At 60.4% G+C, this 21861-nt stretch overlaps 1 protein-coding gene across 2 annotated transcripts; it reads right to left on the reverse strand.

Moving 5' to 3' along the window:
- Positions 1-1577: 1577 nt before the first annotated feature.
- On the reverse strand, positions 1578-21678 carry MAP2K7 (mitogen-activated protein kinase kinase 7). Of its 2 annotated transcripts, XM_085563162.1 has the most exons (12): positions 21513-21678; positions 18811-18858; positions 13658-13793; positions 12463-12529; positions 11578-11691; positions 11342-11461; positions 9541-9648; positions 8676-8855; positions 7015-7095; positions 5595-5737; positions 4658-4703; positions 1578-3867 (listed from the first exon to the last, which is right to left on the reverse strand). In XM_085563162.1, exons 1-12 carry the CDS (start codon positions 21634-21636, stop codon positions 3733-3735), a joined length of 1302 nt encoding a protein of 433 aa, XP_085419288.1. In that variant the 5' UTR covers positions 21637-21678; the 3' UTR covers positions 1578-3732. The 2 variants fall into 2 exon arrangements, with proteins under 2 accessions (XP_085419288.1, XP_077643901.1); XM_077787775.2 differs by lacking the exon at positions 18811-18858 and having other exon boundaries at positions 21513-21677.
- Positions 21679-21861: the final 183 nt, after the last annotated feature.

Below are 21861 nucleotides of genomic sequence, written 5' to 3' on the forward strand. Positions count from 1 at the left end.
AGTGCCACCAGTGACCTCCCAGTGCTCCCAGTGACCTCCCAGCAGCCCCAGTGTCCCCTCCCAGTGCTTCCAGTGCTCCTCGACCCCTCCCAGTGCTCCCACATTCAACGCAGTCACCCCCAGTGCTCCCCTGTGACCCTCCCAGTGCGCCCAGTTCCCTCCCAGTCCCCCCCAGTCCCCCCCAGTGCCCCCCCAGTGCTCCCAGTCACCCCCAGTGCTCCCAGTGCCGCACTCACCCCGGGCCGGTCCCCGCTGCAGCGCGGCCTCGGGGCTCCCGGGGGGGACACTGGGGGTCCCGGGGTGGGGTCACCCCACGGCCAGCCCGGGGGGGGCCCTGGGGACGGTGACACCTCTGGGTGTCCCCTCGAGGCCACCCGGGTCCCTCCCCCACCACCCCCGACATCCAGGACCCCCCCCCTGCCCTGGGTCCCTGCCAGTGTCCCCCCACCCAGGACCCTCCTGTCCCCCCCGTCCCCTCTGTCCCTCCTGTCCTTCCTGTCCACTCTGTCCCCCTGTCCCCTCTGTCCTTCCTGTCCCCTCTGTCCCCCCCGTCCCCTCTGTCCCTCCTGTCCTTCCTGTCCACTCTGTCCCCCTGTCCCCTCTGTCCTTCCTGTCCCCTCTGTCCCCCTGTCCCCCCCGTCCCCCTGTCCTTCCTGTCCCCTCTGTCCCCCTGTCCCCCCTGTCCCCCTGTCCTTCCTGTCCTTCCTGTCCCCCTGTCCCCCCCTGTCCCCTCTGTCCCCCTGCCCCCTCTGTCCCCCTGTCCCCCCTGTCCCCCTGTCCTTCCTGTCCCCTCTGTCCCCCTGTCCCCTCTGTCCCTCCTGTCCCCCCTGTCCCCCCCACCTGCGGGTCCCCCTCCGGGCAGGAGGAGGATGAGGATGAGGATGGGCCGGAGGGGGGTTGGTGGCGCTGCCATCCTGTCCCCGCTGTCCCCAGGGTGTCCCCGCTGTCCCCAGGGTGTCCCCGCTGTCCCCAGGGTGTCCCCGCTGTCCCCACCCACGCCGCGGGGATGTCCCCGTGTTACCGTGTCCCCCCCGCCCCCCGTTGCCCCGGTGACACCCTTGGGCCACGGGGACGTCACGGGGGTGGCCCCCGCGTGTCCCTGATGTCCCCAGCCCTGCCCGGTGTCACCTGGATCCTCCAGCTGTCCCTCCATGTCCCCAACCCCCACCCCGTGGCCTCTGCCACCCTCCTGTGCCCGTGTCCCTCCCTGTGCCATCCCTTCCCGTGTCCCCAGTGTCCCCATCCTGACGTCCCTGATGTCTCCACCCTCCTGTCCCTGTCCCCATCCCGATGTCCCCAAGGTCCATCTGTGCCACCCCCATCCCCCATGTCCTACCACTCGTGTCCCCAGCGTCCTCTCGTGTCCCCAACGTCCCACCTCGTGTCCCCAATGTCACACCTCTCGTGTCCCCACCCTCCGCTTTCCCATCCCAGTGTCCCCATGTCCATCTCCCCGTGTCCCCAATGTCCCCATCTCAATGTCCCCCCACATTTCCCCGTGTCCCCACTGTCCTGTGTCCACCCTGATGTCCCCAATGTCCCCCCGTGTCCCCAGAGCCTGACGCCAACGCAGCCCCTCGGGTTCCACATGCGCATTTATAATAATAATAATAATTAATAATAATTAATAATAATAATAATTAATGAGGGGGACGGGGGGCGGCGCCGCCCGCGCCCCCAATGCACTAAAACTGCACCTGCTGGCCTTGGGGACAGTGGGGACACGGCAGGGACACGGCCTGGCCCTGATTGTCACCGTGCCACCCGGGGCCACCCTGGGCCGTGTCCCCGCTGTCACATCCTGGTGCCACACCATTGGTGTCACGGCCCCAGGCCGTGTCCCCAGTGTCACATCCTGGTGTCACATTCTGGTGTCACATCCTTGGTGTCACATCCCATTGTCACATCCCGGTGTCACATCCCGGTGTCACATCCCAGTGTCACATCCCGGTGTCACATCCTTGGTGCCACATCCTTGGTGTCACATCATTGGTGTCACATCCCCAGGCCATGTCACCAGTGTCACATCCCGGTGTCACATTCTGGTGTCACATCCCGGTGTCACATCCTTGGTGCCACATCCTTGGTGTCACATCCTGGTGTCACATCCCAGTGTCACATCCCTGGTGTCACATCCTGGTGTCACATCCTTGGTGCCACATGCCAGTGTCACATCCCTGGTGTCACATCCTTGGTGTCACATCCTTGGTGTCACATCCCGGTGTCACATCCTTGGTGTCACATCCTTGGTGCCACATCCCTGGTGCCACATCCCTGGTGTCACATCCTTGGTGCCACATCCTTGGTGTCACATCCTTGGTGCCACATCCCTGGTGTCACATCCCGGTGCCACATCCTGGTGTCACATCCCAGTGTCACATCCCGGTGTCACATCCTTGGTGCCACATCCTTGGTGTCACATCCCAGTGTCACATCCCGGTGTCATATCATTGGTGTCACATCCTGGTGCCACATCCTTGATGTCACATCCCAGTGTCACATCCTTGTTGTCACATCCTTGGTGCCACATCCTTGGTGTCACATCATTGGTGTCACATCCCCAGGCCATGTCACCAGTGTCACATCCTGGTGTCACATCCCGGTGTCACATCCCCGGGACTGAGCCCTGCGATGTCACATCCGTGACGTGTCCGTGTCCCCAGGCCACCACTCCATGCCCTCCAGCGCCGTGTCCCCATTGTCACAGCCTGGGGACATCTCTGTCCTGTGCCACTTCCTGGTGCCATCCCGGCGCCACCTCTGTTCTGTGTCCCTGCGTCACTTCCCAGCGCCATCCGTGCCACATCCCGGTGCCATCTCTGTCCTGTGTCACTTCCCGGTGCCACCTCCGTTCTGTGCCATCCCGGTGCCATCTCTGTGTCCTGTGTCACTTCCTGGTGCCATCTCCGTCCTGTGTCCCCGTGTCACGTCCCGGTGCCATCCCCGTGCCATCCTTCCGTGTCCTCATGCTGTCCCTTGCTGTCACATCCCCGTGCTGGTTCTCCACGCGTTCCCCACGCCACGTTACTGCGCCATCTCCGTGTCCCCGAGTGCCATCTCCGTGCCACGTCCCCATGTCCTGGTGTCACCTCTGTGTCCTCTCAGTGTCCCCTCAGGGCCAAGTGCCACATCCCCAGGCCCCGGCGTCACACCCGTGTCACATCCCCCGGCTGCGTCTGTGTCCCTGGGCCACATCCCAGAGCGTCACGCCCTCGGTGCCACCTCCCTGTCCTGTCCCCACAGAGGACCTTGTGGGAAACTGAGGCACAGCCAGGGGGACACAGAGGGGACGGGGGTGTCCCCTGGCCTCAGGAAGGTGGGGACAGCAGGAGGGGACAGCTACCATGGCAGGAACACACTGGGACACGCTGGGGACACTCCAGGCCAGGCCAGGGCTGTGGTGGCCGTGGTAGTGTCACCGTCACGCTGGGTGGCACAGGGGGGTGACAAGAAGGGGGTGGCACAGGTGTCACCTCCCCCAGTGGGTGTCCTAGGGCTGTCCCAGCTGTCCGGAGTGTCCCTGTCCCCAGAGGTGGCCCGGCTGTCCCTGTGCCGGGCGCTGTCCCGGGGCTGTCCCGGCTGTCCCCGGTGTCACAGCAGATGTCCCCGCTGTCCCTGCCGGGCGCGGTGGCACCAGGCAGTGTCCCGGGGCTGTCCCCGCTGTCCCTGTCCCCGGAGGTGTCCCGGCTGTCCCCGCTGTCCCCTGCCGGGCGTGGCGGCGCCGGGCGGGCGCTACCTGGTGAAGAAGGGCAGGTGGTGGCCCAGGCCACCCCCCGGGCGCGGGGACTCTGTCCGGGCCATCACGTCCTTGAACCAGGTGGCCACGTCCACCTCGAGCGTCTCGTAGCGCTTGATGAAGGTGTGCTCCTGTGGGGACAGGGGACAATGGGGACATGGGGGACAGCAGGGACACTGGGACATCGGGGACGTGGGGACACAGAGGACATTGGGGGACACGGGGACATCGGGGACGTGGGGACACAGAGGACATGGGGGACAGCTGGGGACACTGGGGACAGCAGGGACATTGGGGACAGCAGGGACATTGGGGACAACAGGGACATTGGGGACACAGAGGACATCGGGGGACATGGGGACATCAGGGATGTGGGGACACAGAGGACATTGGGCACATGGGGACAGCAGGGACATGGGGACATGCCACAGGGACAAGGGGACCACAGTGGAGGTGGAGGACAAAGCCTGGGGACATGGGGACGGAGCATTGGGGGTGAGGGTTTGGGGACACGGGACACAGGTGTGGCCTTGGGGACACGGGGACAGACACAGGGACACGGGGACACAGCTGCAGACACACAGGGGAGGTGACAGGGACTCGAGGACCCCAGGGATGGTGGCATGGTGCACGTGCCCCTGCAGGTGACATACGTGGCCCTTGGGGACACAGGGGACAGGAGGGGGTGGCCGTGGGTCTGGTGGCAGCTGTGATGGGTAGGTGGCCCCAGGGACGCACAGGGACAGGTGTGACAATGACAGATGGCGTGTGTGATAGTACAGGTGTGACAGTGACAAGTGTGACGGGTGTGACGGGGGACAGGAAAAGAGACGTGTAACGGGACAGGTGACAGGTGTGACAGTGCCAATGACAGGCGTGACACTGACACGTGTGCCAGGTGACAGTGCCAGTGCCACTCACCAGTAACTTGTTGTACTTTGGTCTCTTCCTGTGGTCCTTGGTGAGGCTGGGGAGGGGACGGGGGGTGAGCGCCTTTGGGACCCTCGGGCCACGTCCCCATGTCCCCCCTGTCCCCAGTGTCCCCCCCGTCCCCCAGCTGTCCCAGACGAAGGCCTGGAGCTCCCCAGAGGAGCAGGAGCACCCTGGGGACCCCTGGGGCTGTGTCCTCCGCATGTCCCCTGTGTGTCCCCATGTCCCTGTGTGCCCCATGTCCCCCCATGTCCCCTGTATGTCCCTGTGTCCCCTGTGTGTCCCGACATCCCTGTGTGTCCCCATGTCCCCCCGTGTCCCTGAGTCCCCTGTGTCCCCATGTCCCTGTGTCCCCCACATCCCCTGGTGTCTCGGTGTCACCCCATGTCCTCACATTCCTGTGTGTCCCCATGTCAACTGTGTGCCCCATGTCCCCCCGTGTCCCCATGTCCCTGTGTACCCCTGTATGTCCTCATGTCCCTGTATGACCTCATGTCCCCTGGTGTCCCCCTGTCCCTGTGTCTCCCACATTCCCCGTGTGCCCCCATGTCCCTGTGTGTCCCTGTATGTCCTCATGTCCCCCGGTGTCCCTATGTCCCTGTGTCCCCCACATCCCCTGGTGTCCCTGTGTCATCCCATGTCCCCATGTCCCCCCGTGTCCCCCGTGTCCCATGTCCCCCCATGTCCCCATGTCCCCCCGTGTCCCCCCATGTCCCCCCGTGTCCCCCCATGCCCCGTGTCCCCCCATGTTCCCCTGTCCCCCCGTGTCCCCCCATGCCCCGTGTCCCCCCATGTTCCCCTGTCCCCCCGTGTCCCCATGTCCCCCCGTGTCCCCCCATGTTCCCCTGTCCCCCCGTGTCCCCATGTCCCCCCGTGTTCCCCCATGCCCCGTGTCCCCCCGTGTTCCCCTGTCCCCCCGTGTCCCCACCAGTCTCGGACGAAGGCCTGGAAGTCCCCGGAGAAGCCCATGGCGGGGGGCAGCAGGGGCGGGTCCTCCTGCAGCACCTTGGTCAGCACCTCGAAATCCGTCTTGCAGTTCTGGTACGGGAACTGCCCCGTGGCCAGCTCCACCTGCACAGGTGGGACAGGTGGGACACAGGTGTGACACACAGATGTGACACACAGCTGTGACACACACACAGGTGTGACACACAGGAGTTACACACACAGCTGTGACACACACATGTGACACACAGGTGTGACACACAGCTGTGACACAGCTGTGACAGGGACATGTGGCGCTGCAGGGCTGACGCGGCACCCTGGGGACACCCTGGGGACCCGGAGCTGGTGGAGGCCAGTCTGGGACACTGGGAGGGTCAGGGACACCCTGGGGACAGCTGGGTGGCACCCTGGGGACACTGGGAGGGTCAGGGACACCCTGGGGACAGCTGGGTGGCACCCTGGGGACACTGGGAGGGTCAGGGACACCCTGGGGACAGCTGGGTGATGTTTGGGGACCCTGGGAACACTTTGGGGACCCTCAGTGACATCTAGGGACCCTGGGGTGACATTTGGGGACCCTGGGTGATGTTTGGGGACTGGGGACACTGAGGTGAGGTTTGGGGACACTGAGGTGACATCTGGGGACGTGGGGTATTTGCTTGACGTCTGGGGACCCTGGGTGGCGTTTGGGGACTCTGGGTAATGTTTGAGGACTCTGGGTGACATTTGAGACTGTGGGTGACATCTGGGGACCCTGGGTGATGTCTGGGGACCCCGGGTGACATTGGGGGACCCTGGGTGACGTCTAGGGACCCTGGGTGATGTCTGAGGACCCCAGGTGATATCTGGGGACTCTGGGTGACATTTGGGGACCCTGGGTGGTGACTGAGGACCCTGGGTGGTGTTTGGGGACCCCGGGTGGCATCTGGGGACCCTGGTTGACATTGGGGGACCCCAGGTGACATCTGGGGACCCTGGATGGCATTTGGGGACCCTGGTTGACATTGGGGGACCCCAGGTGACATCTGGGGACCCTGGGTGGTGTTGGAGACACTGGGTGACATCTGAGGACCCCGGGTGGCATTTGGGGATCCTGGGTGACATTTGGGGACCCTGGGTGGCATCTGGGGACTCTGAGTGACATCTGGGGACCCCGGGTGATGTCTGGGGACACTGGGTGACATTGGGGGACTCCGGGTGACATTTGGGGACCCCGGGTGACATTGCGGGACCCCGGGTGGCGTTTGGGGATCCTGGGTGACATTTGGGGACCCTGGGTGGCGTTGGAGACACTGGGTGACATCTGAGGACCCCGGGTGACATTTGGGGACCCCGGGTGACATTTGGGGACCCCGGGTGGTATTTGGGGACCCCGGGTGACATCTGGGGGCGGCGGGGCTCACCAGGGAGATGCCGAGGCTCCAGACGTCGGCGCGGATGTCGTAGTCGGGCTTGGTGGGGTCGGGGGGGTCGATGCGCTCGGGCTGGGGGAGGGGCAGGCTTGGGGGCACTGGGGGGGCGGGGCCCCAGAACCCCAAACCCGGGAACCCCCAAACACAAACCCCCAAAACCCAGGAACCCCCAGAACCCCAAACCCGGGAACCCCCAGAGACCCAAACCTGGGAACTACCAAAGACCCAGAACCCCAAACCCGGGAACCCCCGAACACTCAAAACCCCAAACCCGAGAACCCTGAGAACCCCAAACCCGAGAACCCCAAACCCAGGAACCCCCAAACACAAACCCCCAAAACCCGGGAACCCCCAGAACCCCAAACCCGAGAACCCCAAACCCGGGAACCCCCAGAACCCCAAACCCGGGAACCCCCAAACACACAAAACCCCAAACCTGGGAACCCCCGAACACTCAAAACCCCAAACCCGGGAACCCCCAGAGACCCAAACCTGGGAACCCCCAAACACACAAAACCCCAAACCCAGGAACCTCCAGAACCCCAAACCTGGGAACCCCCGAACCCCCAGAACCCCAAACCCGGGAACCCCCAGAACCCCAAACCTGGGAACCCCCAAACACTCAAACCCCCAAACCCGGGAACCCCGAGAACCCCAAACCCGGGAACCCCGAGAACCCCAAACCCGGGAACCCCCAAACACTCAAAACCCCAAACCCGGGAAAACCCCCGAACCCCCAGAACCCCAAACCTGGGAACCCCCAAACCCGGGAACCCCCGGCACCCAAAGCCCCAGAGCTGGAGGCATCCCCCAGACCCCAAACCCGAGGGGATCCCCAAAACCCCAGAGCAGGGGGGGACCCCCCGACAGCCCCAGCCCCAAATCCGGGGTGCAGCCCCTCGCCCCAGCCCTGGGGACCCCAACACCCCCTGATCCCCCCAAAGTCCTGCTCCAGGGCTGGCGCGTGTCCCAAATGTCCCCAGTGTCCCCCCCGTGTCCGCAGTGTCCCCCAGTGTCCCCTCACTGCCATGTAGACCTCACAGCCCATGCCCTGGGGGATGTCCCAGTGTCCCCCCTGTGTCCCCAGTGTCCCCAGTGTCCCAAATGTCCCCCCAGTGTCCCAGTGTCCCCCCCAGTGTCCCCAATGTCCCCCAGTGTCCCCAGTGTCCCCAATGTCCCCCCAGTGTCCTCAGTGTCCCCTCACTTCCATGTAGGCTGCACAACCCATGCCCTAGGGGATGTCCCCAGTGTCCCCCCGTGTCCCCAATGTCCCCTCAGTGTCCCCCCAGTGTCCCAAATGTCCCCCCAGTGTCCCCAGTGTCCCCTCACTGCCATGTAGGCCGTGCAGGCCATGCCCTGGGGGCTGTCCCAGTGTCCCCAGTGTCCCAAATGTCCCCTCAGTGTCCCCCCAGTGTCCCCAGTGTCCCCCCAGTGTCCCCAGTGTCCCCTCACCTCCATGCAGGCTGCACAGCCCATGTCCTGGGGGCTGTCCCAGTGTCCCCCCAGTGTCCCCAGTGTCCCCCCCGTGTCTCCCCAGTGTCCCCAGTGTCCCCTCACCGCCATGTAGGCCGTGCAGCCCATGCCCTGGGGGCTGTCCCAGTGTCCCCCCCAGTGTCCCCAGTGTCCCCCCAGTGTCCCCAGTGTCCCCTCACCGCCATGTAGGCCGCGCAGCCGGCACTCCGGGTCTTGGCCTTGGAGTCCACCAGGCGGCCGCTGATGCCGAAGTCGCAGAGCTTGACCTGGCCCCGCTCGTCCAGCAGGATGTTGGAGGGTTTGACATCCCTGTGGATCACCCCGTGCTTCTCCTTCAGGTACAGCAGCGCCTTCACGATCTGCGGGCCAGGGATTGTCCCGTGTCACAGCCGTGCCACCTCCGTGCCACCTCTGTGCCACCATTCCCCTGCCCAGAACCAGAGGCACCCTGAGTGTCCCCAGTGTCCCCTGTGGGGGACACCGCTTCTCCTCCAGGTACAGCAGCACCTTCACGGGCTGTGCGAGAGGGATTGTCCCCAGTGTCACCTCTGTGCCACCACCACCCTGCTCACTGTCACTGTCACTGTCACCCAGCCCAGGACCCGCTCGGGAATGGGGCGCTGGATCCTGGGGACCCCCTGTCTGTCCCCAGTGTCCCAACTGTCCCCAGTGCCACTCACTGCCACTGTCACCTCACCCAGAATCCCAGAGCCACCCTGCATGTCCCCGATGCTCCCAGTGTCCCCAAGTGTCCCCAGATGTCCCCCCATCCCCAATGTCCCCAGTGTCCCCATTGCCCCAGCATCCCCAAGGCTCCAGGTGTCCCCAGTGTCCCCAGTGTCCCCAGTGTCCCCACTGTCCCCAGTGTCCCAATGTCCCCACTGTCCCCAGTGTCCCCAATGTCCCCAGTGTCCCCAATGTCCCCAGTGTCCCAATGTCCCCAGTGTCCCCAGTGTCCCCAGTGTCCCCAGTGTCCCCAATGTCCCCAGTCCCCTGGATGCCCCCACTGTCCCCACTGTCCCCGCTGTCCCCAATGTCACTCACTGCCACCGTCATCTTGCCCAGGATGCGCTCGGGGATGGGGCCCTGGATTCGCTTCTTCAGCTTCTCGGCGCAGGTGCCCATGAGCTCCATGGCGATGAACACGTCGGTCTGGGGGCGCAAGGCGGCTGCGCTGGGGCACTGGGCTGTGCTGGGAGGGCACTGGGGTGTACTGGGAGGGCACTGGGCTGTGCTGGGAGGGCACTGGGGTGTACTGGGGTGTGCTGGGAGGGCACTGGGGTGTGCTGGGAGGGCACTGGGGTGTACTGGGGTGTGCTGGGAGGGCACTGGGGTGTGCTGGGAGGGCACTGGGAGTACTGGGAGGGCACTGGGGTGTGCTGGGAGGGCACTGGGGTGTACTGGGGTGTGCTGGGAGGGCACTGGGCTGTGCTGGGAGGGCACTGGGGTGTGCTGGGAGGGCACTGGGCTGTGCTGGGAGGGCACTGGGGTGTGCTGGGAGGGCACTGGGAGTACTGGGAGGGCACTGGGGTGTGCTGGGAGGGCACTGGGGTGTACTGGGGTGTGCTGGGAGGGCACTGGGCTGTGCTGGGAGGGCACTGGGGTGTGCTGGGAGGGCACTGCAGTGTGCTGGGAGGGCACTGGGGTGTACTGGGGTGTGCTGGGAGGGCACTGGGATGTGCTGGGAGGGCACTGGGAGTACTGGGAGGGCACTAGGATGTGCTGGGAGGGCACTGGGGTGTGCTGGGAGGGCACTGGGGTGTGCTGGGATGTGCTGGGAGGGCACTGGGATGTGCTGGGAGGGCACTGGGAATACTGGGAGGGCACTAGGATGTGCTGGGAGGGCACTGGGGTGTGCTGGGAGGGCACTGGGAGCACTGGGATGTGCTGGGAGGGCACTGGGAGGGCACAGGGAGGGCACTGGGAGCACTGGGATGTGCTGGGAGGGCACTGCGGTGTGCTGGGAGAGCACTGGGAGCACTGGGATGTGCTGGGAGGGCACTGCGGTGTGCTGGGAGGGCACTGGGAGCACTGGGATGTGCTGGGAGGGCACTGGGATGTGCTGGGAGGGCACTGGGAGCACTGGGGTGTGCTGGGAGGGCACTGGGATGTGCTGGGAGGGCACTGGGGTGTGCTGGGGTGTGCTGGGAGGGCACTGGGAGGGCACTGGGAGCACTGGGATGTACTGGGAGGGCACTGGGATGCACTGGGAGGGCACTGGGAGCACTGGGATGCACTGGGAGGGCACTGGGAGCACTGGGATGTGCTGGGAGGGCACTGGGGTGTACTGGGAGGGCAGAGAGTGTACTGGGTATACTGGGAGGGCACTGGGATGTACTGGGAGCGCTGGGAGGGCACTGGGAGCACTGGCAGGGCACTGGGAGGGCACTGGATATACTTGAAGCACCGGGATGTACTGGCAGGGTACTGGGTGTACTGGGAGCACTGGGAGGGCACTGGGATGTAGTCGAAGCGCTGGGATGTACTGGGAGGGCACTGGGACGTACTGGGAGCACTGGGAGCAGCACTAGGGGGGCCCATGGATGGATCCTGACACCCCCAACACTCCAGGTGCCCCCAGGTGCTCCAGGTGCCCCCAGGTGCCCCCAGGTGCCCCAGGTGCCCCCAGGTGCCCACGCTGGTGATGAAGGTGCCAAAGCACTGCACGATGTCGGGGCACCCGCAGCCCCAGGTGCCCCCAGGTGCCCCAGGTGCCCCAGGTGCTCCCGGGTGCCCCCAGGTGCCCCCAGGTGCCCCCGGGTGCCCCCAGGTGCCCCCAGGTGCCCCAGGTGCCCCCAGGTGCCCCAGCCCCCCCCAGGTGCCCCCGGGTGCCCCAGGTGCTCACGTTGGTGATGAAGGTGCCGAAGCACTGCACGATGTAGGGGCAGTCGTGGCTCTTGAGCACCACGTCCAGGTCCATCAGGATCCGCTTGTTCTCCTCGCGGTTCCCCGAGCGCCGCATTTGCTGGGGGGGCACAGGGGTCACGGGGGGGTCACGGGTGGGTCACAGGTGTCACGGGTGGGTCACAGGTGTCACGGGTGGGTCACAGGTGTCACGGGGGTCCCCGGGACGGGCCCCACCTTGACGGCGATGACGTGGCCGGTCTTGCGGAAGCGCATCTTCCACACCTGCCCGCAGGTGCCGCTGCCGATCTCGCCCAGGTTCTCCAGGTCGTTGATCTCTGCCTGGTACCGCTGTGGGGGAGAGGGGGCTCAGGGACCACCCGGGACAGCCCCGGGCTCACCTGTGCGCCCACGGCCAGGTAACCCCTCCCCATCCTAACCTGTGTGCCCACGGCTAGGTAAGCCCTCCCCATCCTCACCCACGGCCAGGTAACCCCTCCCCATCCTCACCTGTGTGCCCACGGCCAGGTAACCCCTCCCCATCCTCACCTGTGCGCCCACGGCCAGGTAAGCCCTCCCCATCCTCACCTGTGCGCCCATGAACAGGTAACCCCTCCCCATCCTCACCTGTGCGCCCACGGCCAGGTAACCCTTCCCCATCCTCACCCACGGCCAGGTAACCCCTCCCCAGACTCACCTGTCCCCCCACAGTCAGGTACCCCAGACTCACCTGTCCCCCCACAGTCAGGTACCCCAGACTCACCTGTCCTCCCACAGTAAGGTACCCCACACTCACCTGTCCCCCCACAGTCAGGTACCCCAGACTCACCTGTCCCCCCACGGTCAGGTACCCCAGACTCACCTGTCCCCCCACGGTCAGGTACCCCACACTCACCTGTCCCCCCATGTTCAGGTACCCCAGACTCACCTGTCCCCCCATGTTCAGGTACCCCAGACTCACCTGTCCCCCCACTCACCTGTCCCCCCATGTTCAGGTACCCCAGACTCACCTGTCCCCCCACTCACCTGTCCCCCCATGTTCAGGTACCCCAGACTCACCTGTCCCCCCCCCAGGTACCCCAGACTCACCTGTCCCCCCATGTTCAGGTACCCCAGACTCACCTGTCCCCCCACAGTCAGGTACCCCGTCTGTTTCATGATCTCCTGCAGCTTCTGGTCAATCTCGATGCTGAGGGGAATAATGGGTGAGCTCAGCCAATCAGCTCAGGGCAACAGGATAGCTCAGCCAATCAGCTCAGGGCAACAGGAGAGCCCAGCCAATCAGCTCAGGGCAACAGGAGAGCCCAGCCAATCAGCTCAGGCAACAGGAGAGCCCAGCCAATCAGCTCAGGGCAACAGAAGAGCTCAGCCAATCAGCTCAGGGCAACAGGAGAGCTCAGCCAATCAGCTCAGGCAACAGAAGAGCCCAGCTAATCAGCTCAGGGCAACAGGAGAGATCAGCCAATCAGCGCTTAGCATGGGGAGATCCTGACCAATCAGCACACAGGGAATCAGCTCCAGCCAATCGCAGGACAGGAAATCCCGCCTGCCTGGCCAATCAGCACCACGGAGCTCCTGGTCGGCTGGCCAATCAGCACCCAGGGGTTGCTTGCACTCCTGGCCAATGAGCACACGCAGCTCTCCTGCCCAGCCGGCCAATCACCAATGGGGATCCTCTGAATCATCAACCAATCAGCAGCTGCAACCTCTGCTCCAGCCAATCAGTGCTCAAGATGGCCCCAAAACTATGGCCACTGAGAACGCACCACTCGCCAGAGCTCTGGCCAATCAGGGCCTGCGAGCCCTCAGAGCAGCAGCCAATCAGCAGCCACAGGCTCCTGTACATCCGACCAACCGCTGCGTAAAGCCTCCTGTCCAGCCAATCAGAACACGTGGTCCCCTTGGCTCTTTGGCCAATCAGCACAAGAGCTCTCCAGAACTCTGGCCAATCAGAGAAGAGGATCTCCACAAACCTCTAGCCAATCAGGATGCATGACCCACCCTCCTCTGCCCAATGCGAGCCTGGGATCCCTCCAGGCCTCTGTCCAATCAGGGCACAGGATTACCCTGGACTTCCAGCCAATCAAGCTTTGATTCTCATGGACTTCTGGCCAATCAGAGCACAGAATCTCCCCAAACCTCTGACCAATCAGAGCACAAGATGCCCCAGTCCTCTGGCTAATCCACCCAAGCTCTCCCCAATCAGCCAATCAGCACCGTAGGCTCTCCCCAGTTGGCCAATCGGCTCCTAGCTCTCCCCCAATCAGCCAATCAGCACGCAGGCCCGCTCCCATCAGCCAATCAGGGCTGTCCTCACCTCTCCAGGCTGCGCGGCACCAGGTAGGGGGGCGGGGGCAGCCCCAGCATCTGGCGGGGCCGGGGGGGCGGCGCAGGCTGGGGGCTCTCGGGGGCGCCCCCCCGGCCCCCCTCGCTCACCAGGGGCAGCTGCAGGGCTGGGGGGGAGAGCAGAGTCAGGGACCCCGAAAACGGGGGAAAAAAACCCAAAACGGGGAGCGAGAGAACCCCAGAAACGGGGAGACAGCCCCAGAAACGGAGAGCACGAAAAAGGGGGAGAGAAACCCAAAAATGGGGAGGGAACCCCAAAAATGGGGAGGGACAGAATCCCAAAAACAGGGAAACAACCCCAAAAACGGAACCCCAAAAAAGGGAGAGAGAAACCTAAAAATGGGAGAGGGAAACCAAAAAATGGGGAGAGAAACCCAAAAATGGGGAGGAAACCCCAAAACCAGGGAGACAGCCCCAGAAACGGGGAGCACGAAAAAGGGGGAGAGAAACCCAAAAATGGGGAGGGAACCCCAAAAATGGGGAGAGAACCCCAAAAACGGGGAGGGAACCCCAAAAATGGGGAGAGACAGAATCCCAAAAACAGGGAAACAACCCCAAAAACGGAACCCCAAAAAAGGGAGAGAGAAACCTAAAAATGGGGAGAGAAACCAAAAAATGGGGAGGAAACCCCAAAACCAGGGAGACAGCCCCAGAAATGGAGAGCACGAAAAAGGGGGAAATCAAAAAATGGGGAGGGAAACCAAAAAATGGGAGAGAGAAACCCAAAAATGGGGAGAAAAACCAAAAAACGGGGAGCGAGAGAACCCCAGAAACAGGGAGACAGCCCCAGAAATTGAGAGCACGAAAAAGGGGGAGAGAAACCCAAAAATGGGGAGAGAAACCAAAAAATGGGGAGAGAACCCCAAAAATGGGGAGAGACAGAACCCCAAAAACAGGGAAACAACCCCAAAAATGGATAACACGAAAAAGGGAGAGAGAAACCTAAAAATGGGGAGAGAAACCCAAAAATGGGGAGAGAACCCCAAAAACGGGGAGCGAGAGAACCCCAGAAACAGGGAGACAGCCCCTGAAACGGAGAGCACGAAAAAGGGGGAGAGAAACCCAAAAATGGGGAGAGAAACCAAAAAATGGGGAGAGAAACCAAAAAATGGGGAGACAGAACCCCAAAAACAGGGAAACAACCCCAAAAATGGATAACACGAAAAAGGGAGAGAGAAACCTAAAAATGGAGAGAGAAACCAAAAAATGGGGATAGAGACAACCCCAAAACCAGGGAGACAACCCCAAAAAACTGAGAACACAAAAAAAGGGGAGAGAAACCTAAAAATGGGGAGGGAACCCCAAAAATGGAAAACCCAAAATAATAAGGGGAAAAAAGGGAAAACCCAAAGAAATAATGCCAAAAATTGGGAGAAAACCCCAAAAATGGGGAGCGAACCCCAAAACGGGAGAATCCAAACAAAAGGGAAGAAAATACCAAAAATGGGGAGAGAACACCGTAAATGGAGAACCCAAAAAAGGAGAGAGAAGCCCAAATATGGACAAAAACGTTAAAAATGAGGAGGGAGCACCAAAAATGGAAAACTCAAAAAGAGGAGAGAGAAACCTAAAAATGAGAACAGCAAAAATGGGGAGACTCAGAACCCCAAAATTCGGGTAGCAAACTCCAAAAATGACAGAGAACGCCAAAAATGCAGGAGAGACCCCCAAAATAGGGACAGCACCTAAAATTTGGGAGAGAACCCCAAAACTGGGGAGAGAACCACAAAAACAGGGAGGGAAGGATCAGAGGCCCCAAAAAGGGGAAGAGAACCCCAAAAATTAGGGGAGAGCCTCAAAAATTGGAGGGAGACACAGCAGGGACCCCAAAATCCATGTGGGGGGAGAGAGAGAAACCCGACAGGAACCCGAAAATTGGGGTGGGGGGACAAAAAAACCCATCAGGAACCCCAAAATTGGGGTGGGGAAAGTCAGCAGCCCATAAATTGGGGGGGCACAGGGAGCCCCCCACAACCTCCCCCTTCCCGCAGGGACTCCAGCCCCATTTTCCCCCTTTTTCTCCTCTTTTTGCTGTTTCCTGCCCCATTTTCCTGCAATTCCCCTCATTTTTCCTCATTTCTCCACCCCCTCCATTTTCCCCCATTCCTGCCCCACTTTCCTCATTTTCCCCTTTCCTTTTTTTCCCATTTCCTATTTCCCCAATTTCCCCCATTCCTGACCCATTTTTCCCCTTCCCATCCCCAATTTCCCCATTCCCAGCCCCTCCTCCCACCCCATTTTTCCCAATTCCTCCCATTTTTTCCCCTCCATTTCCTCCCCATTCTCAGTTTTCCCCAGTTAAAATGATTTTTACCCATTCTCATAATTTCCCCCCATTTTTTCCCTTTTCCACCGAATTTTCTCCTTTTTTCCCCAATTTCCCCATTTCCCCCATTTCCCCTCCACTTTCCCCATCCCCCCAATTTTTCCCCCATTTCCCCCCCATTTTCCCCCATTCCTCCTGATTTTTCCCCAATTTTCTCATTTTCCCCATTTCCCGTTTTTTCCCCATCCCCCCCATTTTTTCCCCATTTCCCCCACATTTTCTCCTAATTTTCTAATTTCACCCCTTTTTCCTAACTTTCTTATATTACCCCATTTTTTCCCCAATTTCCCCATTTCCCCTCAATTTTTCCCCAATTTCCCCCCAGTTTTTCCCCATTTCCCCCCCATTTTCCCCCATTCCTCCTGATTTTTCCCCATTTTCTTCCCCAATTTTCTCATTTTCCCCATTTCCCATTTTTTCCCCATCCCCCCCATTTTTCCCCATTTCCCCCACATTTTTTCCTAATTTTCCAATTTCACCCCCCTTTTTCCCTAACTTTCTTATATTATTTTTCCCCAATTTCCCCATTTCCCCTCAATTTTTCCCCAATTTCCCATTTCCCCTCCATTTCTTCCCCAATTTCCCCCCATTTCCCCCATTTTCCCCCCCATTTACCCCATTCCCCCCATTTTTCCCATTTCCCCCCATTTTTCCCATTTTCCCCCAATTTTCCCCATTTTTCCCCTATTTTTCCCCATTTCCCCCATTTTTCCCCATTTCCCTCCATTTTTCCCCATTTCCCCTCTTTCCCCATTTCCCCCATTTTTCCTTATTTCCCCCCATTTTTCCTTATTTCCCCCATTTTTCCCCATTTCCCATTTTCCCCCATTTCCCCCCATTTTTCCCCATTTCCCCCCATTTTTCCCCATTTCCCATTTTTCCCCATTTCCCCCATTTTTCCCCATTTCCCATTTTTCTCCATTTCCCATTTTTCCCCATTTCCCATTTTTCCCCATTTCCCCCATTTTTCCCCATTTCCCTCCATTTTTCCCCATTTCCCCCCATTTTTCCCCATTTCCCCTCATTTCCCATTTTTCCCCATTTCCCCCCATTTTTCCCCATTTCCCCCCATTTTTCCCCATTTCCCATTTTTCCCCATTTCCCCCCATTTTTCCCCATTTCCCCCCATTTTTCCCCATTTCCCATTTTTCCCCATTTCCCCCATTTTTCCCCATTTCCCATTTTTCTCCATTTCCCATTTTTCCCCATTTCCCCCCATTTCCCCCCATTTTTCCCCATTTCCCCCATTTTCCATTTTTCCCCATTTCCTGTTTTTCTCCATTTCCCATTTTTCCCCATTTCCCATTTTTTCCCCATTTCCCATTTTCCCCCATTTCCCATTTTCCCCCATTTCCTGTTTTTCCCCATTCCCCGTTTTTCCCCATTTCCCATTTTTTTCCCCATTTCTCGTTCCCGTCCCGAGCGGCCGCATGCTCCACGGGGCCGGGGGGGGGGGTCACTCCATGCCACAGCCAGGGGGGGGGACGGGGGGAGGGGACGGGGGGGGGAGGGACATTCCGGGGTGGGGGAGGGGCCGGGGAGCTGCTCGGGGGGGTTAAAGTGGGGGAGGGGGTCCCCAAATTGGGGGGGGAGGGGTAAAGTTGCCGTGAAGGGGAAACTGAGGCACGGCGGGGGAGGGGTTAAATGAGTTAAATGAGGAGGGGTCGAGCTGCCACGGGGGAAACTGAGGCACGGAGGGGAAGGGGTTAAATGAGGAGGGGTCAAGCTGCGCCAAAGGGGAAACTGAGGCACGGAGGGGAAGGGGTTAAATGAGGAGGGGTCAAGCTGCCATGGGGGAAACTGAGGCACGGAGGGGGAGGGGTTAAAAGGGGAGGGGTCAAGCTGCATCAAAGGGAAACTGAGGCACGGGGGAGGAGGGGTTAAAAGGGGAGGGGTCAAGCTGTGCCAAAGGGGAAACTGAGGCACGGGGGAGGGGCTAAAGGGGGAGGGGTCAAGCTGTGCCAAAGGGAAACTGAGGCACGGAATGGGGCAGGTTAAATGAGGAGGGGTCGAGCTGCCACGGGGGAAACTGAGGCACGGAGGGGGAGGGGTTAAAAGGGGAGGGGTCAAGCTGCATCAAAGGGGAAACTGAGGCACGGGGGTTAAAAGGGGAGGGGTCAAGCTGCGCCAAAGGGAAACTGAGGCACAAGAGGAGGGGTTAAAAGGGGAGGGGTCAAGCTGCATCAAAGGGGAGACTGAGGCACGGAGAGGGAGGGATTAAATGAGGAGGGGTCGAGCTGCCACGGGGGAAACTGAGGCACGGCGGGGGAGGGGTTAAAAGGGGAGGGGTCAAGCTGTGCCAAAGGGGAAACTGAGGCATGGAGAGGGAGGGGTTAAAAGGGGAGGGGTCGAGCTGCGCCAAAGGGAAACTGAGGCACGGAGAGGGGCAGGTTAAATGAGGAGGGGTCGAGCTGCCACGGGGGAAACTGAGGCACGGGGGAGGAGGGGTTAAAAGGGGAGGGGTCAAGCTGAGCCAACGGGGAAACTAAGGCACGGGGGAGGGGCTAAAGGGGGAGGGGTCGAGCTGCGCCAAAGGGGAAACTGAGGCACGGAGAGGGAGGGATTAAATGAGGAGGGGTCAAGCTGCGCCAAAGGGAAACTGAGGCACGGGGGCGGGGATAAAGGGGGAGGGGTCAAGCTGCGCCAAAGGGGAAACTGAGGCACAGGGGAGGGGCTTAAAGGGGAGGGATCGAGTTGCACCAAAGAGAAACTGAGGCACGGGGGCGGGGTTAAAAGGGGAGGGGTCAAGGTGCGCCAAAGGGAAACTGAGGCACGGGGGCGGGGCTAAGGGGCGGTACCTGCTCGCTGGGACGGAGCGGGGGCGGGGCTAAGGGTGATGACGATGACTGGAGATGGGGGAGGGGCACGGGGGGGACCGGGGAGAAAATAAAAAACAAAAAATAAAAAATAAAAAATAAAAAATAAAAAATAAAAAATAAAAACAGAAAGAAAAGAGAAAAATTACAAAGGGACGGACCGAGGGGGTTGAGTTAATTAAAGTGGGGGACAAAAATTAATTTGAATTTGGGGAATAAACTTAATTTGGGGGCAGGAATTAATTTAAATTGAGGGAATTAATTGAATTGAGAGGCAGAAATTAATTTAAAGTGAAAAAATTAATTAAATTGGTGGACAGACATTAATTTAAATTGGGGGTAGAAATTACTTTAAATTAAGAGAATTAATTACATTGAGAGGCAAAAACTATTTTAAATTGGGGGGGAATAAACTTGGGGCAGAACTTAAATGAGAGGGCATTAATTAAATTGGGGGAATTAATTTAAATTAGGGGAAATGAATTTAAATTGGAGGATAAAATGGAATTAAATTGGGAGAAAATTAATTAAATTGGGGGCAAAAATGAATTTAAATTGGGAGAGGATTAATTAAATTGGGGGGCAAAAATTGATTAAATTTAAGAAAATTAATTTAAATTCAGATGAACCAAAATGGATTTAAATTAAGGGGGAACTAATTAAGTTGGGGAGATGAGCTTTAATTAGGGTGGGGCAGAAATGAATTTAAATTGGGAGGAAAAGGAAATTGAGCTGCAGGAACAGCAATGAAATGTGGGAGACAAAAATGAGTTTAAATTGGGGGGGACAGAAATTTAACCAAAAATTTAAATCAAACTTAACTGAAGTTAAATTGGGGGAGGGGACAGAGATGAAATTGGGGGGGACAGGGGTGAAATTCAGAGAAAAAAAAAGAAAATTTGGGGGCACAAAAATTAATTTAAATTGGGGGAGAAATCACATTAAATTGGGGGGGACAGGAATGAATTTGGGGAGGGGAGAAAATTAAAACTTTGGGGGGATAAAATGAAAATTTGTGGGGATAAAATTTAAATTTGAGGGGATGAATTTAAATTTAGGGGGATAAAAATGAGTTTAAATTTGAAAGGGGGGAAGGGGAAAGGGGAAAGGGGGAGGGGGCTGCTCCCCCCGGCTTGGAAAATCCCCAAAAAACCCCCAAAATTCCCCCAAAAAATTCCCAAAATCTTTTGGGATTGTCCCTGGGGGGGATCCTCGAGGTGATAAATGAGGGAGACCCCAAAAAAAATCCAATTTCCAACCCCCCCCAGAACCCCCCAAATCCCTCCAAAATCCCTTCCCAACCCCCCAGGATCCCCCAAAACCCCCCTAAACCAGGCAGGACTGCCCCAAATTCTCCTAAAATGCCCCAAAATGTCCCTAAGAGCCCAAAAATGTCCCTAAACTGCCCCAAAATGTCCCTAAAGAGCCTCAAAGTGTCACTAAACTGCCCCAAAATGTCCCTAAACTGCCCCAAATACCCCAAACCTGCCCCAAATACCCCAAAATGTCCCTAAAATGCCCCAAACACCCCAAAATGTCCCTGAACTCCCCAAACACCCCGAACCTGTCCCAAATACTGTCCTAAAATGTTCCTAAAGGCCCCCAACCACCCCAAAACTGCCCCAAACAACCCAAAAGTGTCCCTAAGCTGCCCCAAACACCCCAAACCTGCCCCAACCACCCCAAACCTGCCCCAAACAACCCAAAAGTGCCCCTCAAGTGCCCCAAATACCCCAAAATGTCCCTAAACGGTCCCAATCACCCCAAACCTGTCCCGAACACCCCAAAATATCCCTAAACGTTCCCAACCACACCAAAACAGTCCCGAACCACCCCAAAGCTGCCCCGAACACCCCAAAGCTGCCCCAACCACCTCAAAACTGCCCCAACCACCCCAAACCCGCCCCAACCACCCCAAAACTGCCCCGAACACCCCAAACCCGCCCCAACCACCCCAAAACTGCCCCAACCACCCCAAAACTGCCCCGAACACCCCAAACCCGCCCCAACCACCCCAAAATGCTCCTCCCGGCCCCGCTCTCCCCCAGCCCCGCTCTCCCCCAGCCCCGCTCTCCCCCGGCCCCGCTCTCCCCCGGCCCCGCTCTCCCCTCCCGGCCCCGCTCTCCCCTCCAGCCCCGCTCTCTCCCGGCCCCGCTCTCCCCTCCAGCCCCGCTCTCCCCCGGCCCCGCTCTCCCCTCCAGCCCCGCTCTCTCCCGGCCCCGCTCTCTCCCCCGGCCCCGCTCTCTCCCCCGGCCCCGCTCTCCCCCGGCCCCGCTCTCCCCCGGCCCCGCTCTCCCCCGGCCCCGCTCTCCCCTCCAGCCCCGCTCTCCCCCGGCCCCGCTCTCCCCTCCAGCCCCGCTCTCTCCCGGCCCCGCTCTCCCCTCCAGCCCCGCTCTCCCCCAGCCCCGCTCTCCCCTCCAGCCCCGCTCTCCCCCAGCCCCGCTCTCCCCCGGCCCCGCTCTCTCCCAGCCCCGCTCTCCCCCGGCCCCGCTCTCTCCCCCGGCCCCGCTCTCCCCTCACGGCCCCTCTTCCCTCCCGGCCCCGCTCTCCCCCAGCCCCGCTCTCCCCTCCCTGTCCCGCTCTCCCCTCCCGGCCCCTCTTCCCTCCCCCCCCCAGCGCGGCCTCCCCTCGGCCGCCCCGCCCCGCTCCCCGGGCCGTTCCCACCGCCCCCCGGCCCCGCTCACTGGGGCGGGCGCGGGCGGGGCCGATGTCGAGGTTGAGGTCGATTCTCCGCCGCGCCTCGCGGTTCTCCTGCTTCAGCTTCGCCTCCAGCCGCGACAGCTTCTGCTCCAGCGAGGACGCCGCCATCTTCCCCCCCCCGCGTGGCGCATGCGCGGGGCCCGCGCGGGGCGGGGCTTGGAGCCCCCGCCGGCCGCCGTACGGAGGGAGGGAGCAGAGGGCGCCGCCATCTTCGCCCCGATTCCACCATTGCGCATGCGCGGGGTGACAGGGGCCGTTCAGCGCCTCAGCCGCTGCTGTGGATTGGGGAGAGCTGAGGGGCGGACAAGGGGGGTTTGGGTTCCTTTGGCCGCT

Source organism: Lonchura striata, chromosome 30, assembly GCF_050655825.1.
Source record: "Lonchura striata isolate lonStrDom1 chromosome 30, ASM5065582v1, whole genome shotgun sequence".
In the NCBI taxonomy this organism is placed as follows: Eukaryota; Metazoa; Chordata; class Aves; order Passeriformes; family Estrildidae; genus Lonchura; species Lonchura striata.